The 12,237-nt window shown below is 45.9% G+C and overlaps 1 protein-coding gene across 1 annotated transcript in view; it reads left to right on the forward strand.

The window, feature by feature from the left end:
* Window positions 1-12,237, forward strand: part of ryr2b (ryanodine receptor 2b (cardiac)) — a gene marked incomplete at both ends in the record, with an annotated part of 396,550 nt that overhangs the window by 254,523 nt on the left and 129,790 nt on the right. The window contains 2 exon segments of the mRNA XM_084321996.1: window positions 136-248; window positions 5,534-5,630. Coding sequence (XP_084178122.1) covers window positions 136-248; window positions 5,534-5,630 — 210 coding nt within the window.

Here is a 12,237-nt window from a genome sequence, read left to right on the forward strand (position 1 = left end):
TTAAATGCTGTTTAAATTCAAACGTTTCTCTCTTTACGTGGTTTAATAAAATACCACCGGTCGACTTTGATCAAGTAAGGATAAAAGAACCTTTTGATCAATTTAAAAACCTCACAATATTGCCCTGATCCACAGGTAGAAAACCCGCAGAGGAGCAAGAAGGCTGTGTGGCACCAGGTTCTGTCCAAGCAGAGGAAGAGGGCGGTGGTGGCCTGCCTCAGGATGGCTCCGCTCTACAACCTACCAAGGTACAGGAGGCAGAGCGCTCCTCTGGTCATCTGAAGGTTACCGGTTCCATTCCGGCTCCTCCCGGCAGTTTTTCAAAGTGTCCTTGAGCAAGACACTTAACCAGGCCCGGACTGGCCATCGGGATAAATTTTTTTTTTTCTAAAAATAATATTATAATTATATAAATGTAGCAGGGTGGATTATCCCTGCTTCGTGGGAACTGTGGTGCGCGGTCACTAGGTAGCGAGACACAGTAGCACTCTGGCCAGCTGCACCTCCGTCTTTGGGGTCCGGAGCGTCAACTGGAGACTGGCAGTGGGAATGTATGAGGCCCAGGATTTACAAACCTGGTCCGGTACTCTGGTCTTCCTCCCTCTCTCTGGGGCAGTCAGCAGTACTCCCCAACACACCCTCACCCTCCACAATTGTCTCCTTAGCCCTCCCACACCTAATGACTGGATGGTAAAGAAATAACTTGGTTCCCCCCGCAAGCAGTACCCTCCCTCAGTAACACCAGAAACCTTACAGTGGAAATGGAAGGTAGAATAGGAAGGGGTTAATGATAAATATATTACCCACATCAAAGGGTTAGGATTAGGGTTAGGTTCAATAAAAGACACGCACGCATGTGATTGGTGGAGGCGGGACCAGGCCATACAACTGATTGACAGCGGAGACGTCACTTCTGCAGAATGACAGGGAGAGACAGAGTGAAAGACAAAACATTTCAAGCATAACCTGCACTTGAAGTTGGACAGTGGAAAAAAGAGGAAGGGTGGAACAGAGAGGGAGAGAGAGAAAAAAAGAAAGGCCCTTGCAGGAGATGCCGCTAAATGCAAATGTTTTCTTGCACCATGGGACCACCAGGTTAGTCAGTGATTAAAATAAACATGCTAGCTAGCTAACATAGCTAACGTTACCATGCATCATCATCATCATCCCCTGTCAAAAGCCCAATGTTAAAGCTGCCAATAAACTGGACAATCAATCATTTAACCCTGTGTCTGAAAACTAAAGTGTTACACTCTTACCATTAGGGGACTAAATTGTCATCTTCAAAAATGCCATACAAATATTTTATGTTGAAATACTTTTCCACTTTTTTTTCATAAATATTTTATTCAACTTCAGCCCTGATCATAACCATTAAAAATTCTTGATTTTTAGTTTTTTTGTAATGTCAGATTAAAAATGAAATACTTTTCTGAAAAGAGTTGTTAAATCTGACATTACAAAAAAACTAAAAATCCATCAAAATCAGTGTTGTTGCTAATCATTGACACATGCTAGCATGTAATAATCCCCCCCCAGAAAAATCTACTTTGCATTTGATATATTGAAAATATTTCACTTTTTGTGTGTGAAAACAATATTTTGTTTTTAACACATTTTCTGCCACGGTTATATCCATCAATGTAGCCTCACTGCCACCACTCTAAGCCTATGGAGATGTTTACCTTCTTTGCAGGGCTATAACTTTTTAAATTGTATTGCTAAATTGACATTACTATGGCCCATTCAACATCGATTATCTATCGTTCGGGATGTAGGAACGTTATACTTTTTCATTCATAGATTCTTCCAAAAATACCTTCTAGAATATAAGTATGTTTTTATCGTTTTCTGCAGTAATTCATAGAACGTGAGTTATAGGTGTAACGGGGAAGCCCGTGGGTATGTCCACAGTCACGGAAACAGGGGTGTTGACAAGTGACTGTGGCAGTGCGGGCTGGTAAGTTAAACTCACTTCCTCATAACAGGGTTAACAGACACATAGGTACGGTAGTTAGTAGTGAATTCACTTCTTAGTGCAGCGGCCTGTGTCGTCGCCCGTGGCGCGGGAGCCCCCTGTTCGACTCCCCCTCGGGACATTAACATTTAACATCAACACAACGCAGACCAATATGATCCGTCACACTAGCTCGCGGACATAAGTTAGCTATGCTGGAGCTCTCAGCTGTACACCAGCGGCCCCAGCTTGTTAGCTTAATGCTGGAGCTCTCAGCTGTACACAGGGAGACAAGTACGAAATGCGCGAAATGCGCATGCGCGCGTTACCGGCGTAGGGGGAAAACGAGCGTAGAGGGCTGGCCGATCGCTGGCCAATCAGAGAAACGCGGAAGTACATGTTGGTTGCCGAAAGTGTTCACGCGTAGGGTCCAGCTGCAGCGCCGGAGGTGTATATATGAATTATGAATGCCATGGCGAAAAAAATGAAATATTGATCTCAATATCGCTGTACAGCGTGGTCTGGCGGTATAAGCATGGCGGGCAATAACATTTTAAAGCGTTTCCGGCGGTGGATGTGTTAACAATAATTTGTGATGCCATCACACACACTGGCATTTAAAGGGTTACAACTTACAATTATAAAATTAATTGAATATGTGGTGGTTATGATCAGAGCTGAAGTTGAATAAAAGATTTATGAAAGAAAAAGTGGACAATTATTTCAACATATAATATTTTCACGGCGTTTTTGAAGAGGACAATTTAGTCCCCTAATGGTAAGAGTGTGAGTATTTTTTTCAATCTGACATTACAAAAAACTAGAAATCCATCGAAATCAGTGTTGTTGCTAATCATTGACTATGCTAGCCTGTAATAATCAAATAAGTGTTTTTTTTTTTTAACAATAATTCGTGATGCTATCACAAACACTGGCATTTAAAGGATAACATTAAAAAAAAATCCTGAACCAGAATGCAGGGAATTAAGTCTTTCTAACTCAAATCTGCCTGGTGGGGGACTCCCAGACCCCCCGCTTAAAAAGGGGCCTGACGGGCTATATTTCACACTATATTTCCTGGCCTGAATGATTTCCCTCCGGCCCTGCACTTAACCCCTAACTGCTCCCAGTGAGCAGGTTGGCACCTTGCATGGTTTGCTCTGCTGTCGGTTTATTTATGGCACAGGAGGCATGGGGGGGTATATTGGATGGATGGACACTTGCTGTTGAGCTCGTTAGTAAGAATAATAACAAGATAAGAAGCTATTATTGTCATTATACTGCTGTGCAAGATGACAACACAGTGACGTGGCCCTCCCTGATATAAAAAATTATATAAAAGTAAAGTCCAAGTTAGAGCAGTGCTCAATGTGCTATCCAGTGTGCAAATAAACAATAACAATTGAGTACCTCAGACGAAGAACCATATCAGTCTGTTAAACATTTTCAGAGAAATAATGTTTTCAGAGAAACAATGTTTTCAGAGAAACAATGTTTTCAGACTTTATTATCTAAAGATGGTAAGTAAGAGTCTGTGATTTAGATTAACTTCACAACTGCAAATGCACGGGCTGTCAGACTTATATGTTTTTTTAGTGCAAGGGTTCAATTAACAACATACGATCTGGCAGCAACACAAGATGCAAACAAGTATCGATAATTAAGTATCAATAAACAAGTATGGCACAGTGGGTGGTCAGTGGGGCGAATGTATATGTATATAGTGTCTGTGTGTGTTGTAGGGGGTGTATGGGTGTGTGTGTGTGTGTGTGTTCGTATGCATCTACTGTATATGTGTATGTTGTAGTGGGTGTGTGGGTTGGGGGGGGGGGGGGGGGTGTCAGGCCATGGGGATGTTGTAGTGCATGCATGTGGTGCAACTGGTGCATGTACAGCATGTGGTGCATGTATGTGGTGCATGTATTGTCCAGCAGGGCTTGTCCCCACGTTTTTTCAAACTAGATAGTATTGAGTCGCAGCTAGGGGGTGGAGGCAAAGAAAATGGCAAATAAATTAAACAAAGAACGCCATTTGCTGTAATTTCCTGCAACTTAAAAACATAATTTCAATAAAATAGCAAACACATAGGGTAAGTACCAAATACGTTTTTTTTTGTTTTAATTTAAGTACAGTGTATAAGGTTGCACAATAGTTTAATGTTGAACACGGAAGCACACACACACACACACACACACACACACACACACACACACACACACACACACACACACACACACACACACACACACACACACACACACCTATACACACATACACACACACACACACACACACACACACACACACACACACACACACAAACACAGTGGAACAGAGGACAGAGCAATCGCGTATTAGACAATGATGTGTCTGTTCTAGGATGGCCCCAAGCGTTCACTCAAAATGTAATTTCATAATTTTGTAACTGATTTTAACTGAAAACACACATGGTGGCATTGACTGGTGTATGGCCTGCTGGAGGGCAGTGGTTGGAAGAGGTGGTGGGCAGGGTGCGTTGGGTCACAGATGACGTTGGAGGCCCTGCCCCGACATCGGCCTGGTAGAATGTCCTCGACTACTGACTCTCAGTCTCCGGAGTGCAAGTTGCGCTAATCTGTTGTTGTCACTCGTCTGGGGGTTGAGGGTTTGTTTGTGTATGTGTTGGGAAGGGTTGGGTGGGGGGGGGGGGGTGTATGTGACAAGAGAATAGTGGGGGAGGGGACTGAGGTAGTGTTGACTCCTCTCACTCCTTTTTGGAAAAATGCCTAAACATACCATTACATAAAGATGTGTAAAACACAATTATTTTTTTAAATATTTTTTTTTATATTGTTATCAACTTTGGACATGTTCTAGGTAAGACTTCAGGCTATGGAGGTATTGTAAAACCTAATTAGGCTATCAATCAGACCACTGGCATAATGGTAGCACATGCATTAGCATTTGAAATGTTTGTGTGTGTGTGTTTGTGTAGTAGTAGAGAAATATCATATACTGTATTCTATATTTAAGTACTAGCTCAGTATATGGTTATTATATCACAGCTAAGGGGGTGCCTTCATTTACTTCACGGCTTGAAGTAAGTTATTGATTTTATAAAATGGTATGGCAATATGAAAGTTATATACACACCCGAATTGAACGTTTTTAATTAATCATTCAATAAATAATTCAGGCAACCCTTCCTGGCTGCCTGCACATAACTAGTGTGAGGCGGTTGCTCTACAATGTACACACTAGGTTGTTTCTTTTTAGCTCAGCTATTGCAAGAGAGGAACACAACAAATATTATTATAATATTGCGATACTCAAGATCGTCATAACTTTTCACTGCATTGATTCCATCCCTGTCTTCTGTCATTCTTGTTTCTCCCCCTATCTACTGTACATTTTGTTATTTCTAATCCCTTCCCTTCCTCTATCTCTCTACCATCCCCCTCTCTCTCATATTCTCTCTCTCTCTCTCTCTCTCTCTCTCTCTCTCTCTCTCTCTCTCTCTCTCTCTCTCTCTCTCTCTCTCTCTCTCTCTCTCTCTCTCTCTATCACACACACTCTTACCCATCCTCCCTTCCCTAGGCACAGAGCTGTCAACCTGTTCCTGCAGGGTTATGATAAGTCCTGGGTATCAGCTGAGGACCACAGCTTCGAAGAGAAGCTGGTCGAAGATTTAGCTGTGAGTGTTGATGCTTCCCATACTATTTGCCCTGCAATCATTTAGCATCAAGTAAATACAAATATGAATATACATTGTCTGAAGACCTTTTTCCGGAGTAATCAAAGAGTTGTGGGCAGTCTGGTCACTTTGCTCTGGAGGTCATCCCTCACTGTAGGTCTATAATGGACATGTTGGATAATTCTTTGACAATTATGCCTCCTGTCTGTTCCAAGTTTGGAAATTACCTGTTGCTGCAGTGACTATGAGAGGAAATATTAACGTTGTGGCTCGTTATACACTGACATAACAAACATGACTGCATTGGGGGCTGCATATAGTTTGCCATAAATAACAACATTAAGGATTTGATTATGGATTTTGCCCTGTTGGAATCTAAATGCAGAGGCTGTTTTTTTGTAATATGTTGGGAGAAGGAGTTGCTTTTGCCTTTCCCGGATCTCTCCATATGCTGGTAACGGACCAGAGCTATGGCCCACAATGTTAAATTAACTGATGCATACACCTTGCATAGTGCAATTATCACGCTCAGTCGCTGTTTAATTAATCTCTATCGTAGACTAAACTAAATTTGTAATGCGCCCAAACAGCAGACGTAAAAGTACATATAGGAAATGTGCTTACTTTCTTCTCCAGAGTCGGACAAGAATATACATTTCCTGTGCGTTCAGTAGAAAGCAATCCGTCTGCAGGCTAGCATAGCTTAGCACAAATGCATGGAGGCCGATATGGACCCACGTCACGATGTGTTATTGACACTCAACCAACACATCGGTTGAAAGCTAAAATGGCTGTTGTTTGATTGACACACCACCTGACCTATTGATCTCGGGTTATAAGACCAAACCACCTCCGGTTTCACCTCTCAATGACGGGACAAATCACCACTGACGCTGACAATGATTGATCGTTTGTGTAGCCAATGAAATTCTGAAAAGAATGACCCCTTACTTGAGTTAGTTTTCTGAGACAGAGAAGCGGTAAAAGAGGTAAAGTGTACCGTACGTCAGAGAATGAACATGCAAATCTGTTGTTGCGCTGATCTGTTGTTGATCTGTTGTTGCTCACACTCCTGCCGAGACGTCTGTATCTCCGTCAATCATGAAGGCCATGTAGCTGTTCTCAGCGATCTGAAGGGATGTATTTTTTTTCAGTGTGTCTGCAATGACCCCTATGAATTGGGCACAGGCAGTGTCGTTGCTGTATGTTTGCTGCTGTCTGGTGCTGAAAGGCTTAGTGGAGAGGCGCTGATGTGCTGGCTACACACCGGTCACGACACATTATGTGTTTTTTTGAGACGCTCTGCTTTTTTAACGTTTCAATTAGGAAAGTTGATGCTCCGACGCAAACTCAGTTGCACATGGCTATTTTGTTTACCCCGTCATTCAGCGAATAAGAATGTCAGGGTGATGATCAGAGCCAATCAGAGGCAGAGCGGAGCAGGTCTTTGCAGAATGCACGTGGCCATCTCATCAGACTGAGACCATCTGATGAAAAAAACAGCTTAAATTATAGTAACGTGCAAATTATTTTGGCAGTAACGGTAACGGCGTTATTAATCCGTTAGATTACTCGTTACTGAAAAAAGTAACACTGTTACAAAGGGTCAGATTAAACCGAATATATATATTTATTGCTTGAGATCCCATGTATAATATTTGTATAACGTTTGATATCCCTTGTATATTCTTTGTATATATACACGGAATATCCCTTTACCTAGGTACAAACCAGACCATAATACTCGTTCTCCTATTGGACAGCGACCCCTAGGCGCCAACGGCCATACCCCCAATGGCAAGTTCAAAGACAACGCCAAGGCATGTCTCAACATGTCCAGGTTTGCGCAGTAATACGAGACAGAACTGAGGTTGGCACTAGATTATTCACCTTACGTATAAATACGTCGCAGGTGGATACAGCAGTAGAGTATCCAAAACGTTGAAGCCTTCACCACGATACAACGTGTCGTGAAGTGGGCCTCTTTGCCCCTGAATAGAGCCTTGAGAACCGCGTGCGAATATATAGCTAAAGTGTCAGAGTTTAACGCCGTATCGTCGAGTTCGACTTATTCTATTGTGAAGTAATAGTCTATCATTTATAGTGTATCGTGCGGCTACCGTTCTTCCGTGACCAGCATTACCACCGGTTCGTCGTACCTATAGCTAGTGCACTTATCCAGGCTGGGCGGCCTAAACTCGCGCCACCACCCGAGGAGTCCTAGACGAGAACCGTTGGATATGTACACCGGAGAACCTACACCGGCGAATGCAGAGCCTTTTCCGGCTGGATTATATTGCTTTGGTACTGTGGCTGCTGGAGCAGAGAACCGTCTACCCCACTGCTGTGTGGGATCTACCCCTGTGAGGAGCACCCTCGAGCCCGCCTCTAGGACCAGAGGCTGGCTAGCTTTCATCCATGCTGTCGTGCATACTGGATTATAGCTGTTGCTTTGTCTAAGGACCAAGGGAGTACTGCACTGGCTCCTGTATCTGGAGCCTCGTTATTCCGCGTTGATCCAGACTTTGCTCCCGAACATTCCTCTACCCTGCCGGCTTACAACCGGAGGGAACCCCCTAGTGTCTCCAGCTGACTACGAGTGTGCCTTATGTAATTACTATGCTACAGGTGGCGTCAGTTATACCCATCTTATTATTCTCATGGACTTACGCTCTTGACCTACTTTAAGTGTTCTTCGCCTTACAAGCGCAATTATAATTCTCAATCTGTAACCTACCGTTGCTGCTCTAATAATAATAAATACCTCTAACTAGAACTTTCTTTGTCATTGCCGTATTCTTGTGTGGGTGTTCACCAGATATATCATGTACTGTATGGCCAGTAATTAAAGTACATAACTAAGTAGTGGTTTAATAATACCATACTCTCAATACAGTCAGGGAATTGTACCCCTCAGTTACCATTGGTCCTTCGAGCCGGAGGAATATCAGTGTAATATCTAAATATAATATTGATATTAACCATGGCCAGCGGTGAACACTCCCCAAGCGGCTCTCCCAAGCTAGAACGCCCGCAGCGCAGACGTCAGCCACCTCCCTACCTAGAGGAATACGCGGTCAGTCTAATACCTAGCTTTATACAGACGTTAAATGCGGAAAAAGCGGATAGTAAAAGCATGTCAAATCCTACCGACCAGGCGACCCTGCCAGTAGAGACCCTAGTGGGTTCTAACGTAACTGACCAAGCTCACGGGGGGGACCAGGGGGGACATGACATGACTATACCCCCAGACAACGTCAACGGGACGGTCCCCGGAGAGCTCCAGGATAAAGAAAGCGCTCCAGGGACAGAACCCGACCCACTACCAGAAGAGAAGCGCGCCCAGGAGATAGACCTCGGGGCGCGCCAAGAGAACAGATCTCCAACGAGCACTGTCAGAAGCCGATCACCTCCGTCAGTGTCTTCCCCCAGCGAAGCGGACAAGATGCTGGCGCAGGCATTCATCGCCACCCTGGCAGCCTCCACTGAACGCGATCGACTCCAAGCACAGCCGCTTAGTGAGCGCGAACATTCTTCCATGGAACAAGAGCGCCTCCGGGCGCAACAACTAAGTGAGCGCGAACACTCTACCATGGAAAGAGAACGCCTGCAGGCTCAACAACTGAGTGAGCGCGAACAATCTGCAGACCAACGAGAGCGCCTTCACGCGCAACTCCAAGCGCAAGCCCTTAGTGAACGCGAACACTCTGCAACCCAGCGAGATCGCTTCCAGGCGCAGCAAAGGAGTGAAGACGACCGCATACGCCTGGAGACCAGACGCCTCCAGACGGAAGAGAACATTGAAAGAGACCGCGCCGATGCACAGCGCGCCGCCGTCGATGCACAGCGCGATGCCGCCAATGCACAGCGCGACGCAGCCCAAGCCCAGCGCGAAGCAGAGCGCGACATCGCCCACATCCAGCGCGAAGCAGAGCGCGACCGGCTACAGGCGCAGATAATGGAGCAATTGATTGCCAGGGCGACACCCCCTCTCTCCGCACCGAGCTCCAGGGCATCATCACGACAAGGGTCTAGGGCACCTTCCCCTACCCGACCAAGTGACCCGGAGCCCGGCCAACAGAAGGATCCTATCCACGTCTCCGAACCCCCTCCCCGACCGCTCCATACGAGACCCAGCAACCGGGAAGAGCCGGCCTATGCCGCCGAGAGACTGAATAGAAGACTTCAAGACCTAGAAGACCTAGCAGAGGAAGAGGAAGAGGAGGAAGGTCAAGCCCACCAGCAGCAACGTACTCCACAGGACCAGGAGGTCCAGTACAGCCCAGACTTCACCCCCGAGGCACTGCGCTACAAACCCCCGACTCAACTCAAGGGTGAGTTTGACGCACAGCCAGCACCGAGGAACAGCACCTGGGTACCCGGCCTCTGGTACCCACCAAGTACCAGCCCACGACAACACGTACGGGGAGACTCGCCCAGGAGGCCTCTCCCCCAACGCTCACCGATGTGCCAGCCATCCATGGCATCGTACCTTGGCACACCGACATTCCCGGACTTTACGCACGAGGACAGAGCACAGTACACGGAATTACGGATGTGCTTAGAGACTATGATGTCCGACGTCCCTGATGAGTCGTACAAATATGCTATCCTCCTCAAGCATCTCAAGGTGCCCAGAGCGCATAATATAGCGCTGGCATATTCCAACTCAAGCACCCCATACTCCGCGGCTCTAGTAGCCCTCGACCAGCGTTATGGACGCATATGGGACTACGTGATACAAGAAATAAGGAATATTGACCGTCTCCCCCCAGCCACAGACAATCGATCATTGGATGACCTCTCTATCAAGGTACAATCCCTGGTAGGGATGCTGGGGTCCCAAAAGGAAAAAGGGAGACACGAACTATATGCTAACTCTAATGTAGAACGAATATTAGAGAAGCTCTCTCCAGCCCTCCAAGAGCGCTTTAGGCGGCAGAGAGACCACCGTGATCCCGACGGTCCCGAGCCATCCCTCCTAGACCTGGCCGACTTCCTCGCGAGAGAAGTCAGCAGCCTACGACTGGATACGTTCGTGCGGAGTGGACCAAGCCCAAGAGATGGACCTCGGAGATCCAATGATAACCGCCGGTTGGTGACCGTTATGCACCAAGCCGAATCAGTACCGCGGCACAAGAACCACAACACCCCCTCGACAAAAGAGAAGTGGAAGATTGTATGCCAGTACTGCGAGAAAGAACATTGGCTGTCTCAATGTGACACTTTCAAGAAGATGACCGCCGACGAAGTGAGTCAGTGGATCAAAGCCAACCGCCGCTGTTTCTGCTGCGCGTGCAGCCATATGGTAGCCGAGTGCCGCCTAAAGAAGAAATGCAGCAGTTGTGACGGCGCCCACTTGGATGTCTTGCATGACAGCAACAGGAAGAAACTCGCACCCCCAAGCAGCACCAGAGTAAACGTCATGTATATCGACCCCGCCAGCAGCGGAAGCTCCCGAGTGCTCTTGAAAGTGGTCCGAGTGATATTAACACTTTGACTGCCTAAAAACGATTTACAACGTCTTTGCTGGCGATGCTAAAGTTGCCGGGGGACGCTGTACGTCGTCTTTATATCAATATTTCAAAAATCTGCGATCTGATCCATAATGTCCCTCCGCTGGCCTGAGAACCACCAGCAGGACCCACTGAGCTCTCTGGCGGTTCAGGAGCGCCATCTGGTGGCCGATCGCGCAACCGCTTAACAGGAAGCACAGTGGAGGTTGTGCTAGATGTCCGTATTGCTTCCGGCCACTCGGGATAGGTTCCGGCACTCTAGCTCGTCACACTACATAACGATCGATTGCCAATAACTCGATAAACAACATGATTTGGACGTATATACCATTATACAAGCTGGAGATGGACCGGGTAATAATATATCCCATAATGATAAAATTTCTACTCGACGATGATCGCCCAACGGCGCGCGGACACTGGGGTGAGTTTCAGCGTGTAACGTTACCGTCTTCGATAATAACTGATATTATCAACATTTGACCCACATTAGATGATTGGTATAACGCTGCCCACGGAATTATAAACGCCCCCTCGCCCATCCGGTCAACATCAGATGACGTGTAGTAACTTCTAGAAGTACGTCTAGTTGGCATTTTTTATATCGCGCTGATTGCCATCAAACTGTATTTCATCATCAATATAATGCATTTGGGGCTATATATCACGTTCTGGAGAAAGCTGCAGAAAGAGATGAAAACATACTTATACATTACACCATACTTTACTATGAATATGTGAATGAAAAAGTTTAACGTTGCTACACAATGAACAATACATATAGGACTTTGAATGGGCCCTAATAATGGCAATGTAGCAATAGAATTTAAAAAGTTATAGCCCTGCAAAGAAGGGGACTTTCTCCATAGACAAATAGCGCTGGCAATCTATGGTATATCATTAATTTAACCCATGGCAGCCAAAGTGTTAAGCTACGAGGACAAGGTCATGGACACTTACGCCGTCCTTGACGATGGGTCAGAAAAGACTCTCCTCCTCGCATCCGCTGCAGCCCGGCTGGGTCTGCGGGGGAGTGAAGAAACAATGACAATTGAAGACAATAAAGGGTGAAAACGTCTCCTTCACTATCG

The sequence above is a fragment of the Notolepis coatsorum genome, assembly GCF_963971535.1.
Source record: "Notolepis coatsorum genome assembly, chromosome: 9".
NCBI classification, from domain to species: Eukaryota; Metazoa; Chordata; class Actinopteri; order Aulopiformes; family Paralepididae; genus Notolepis; species Notolepis coatsorum.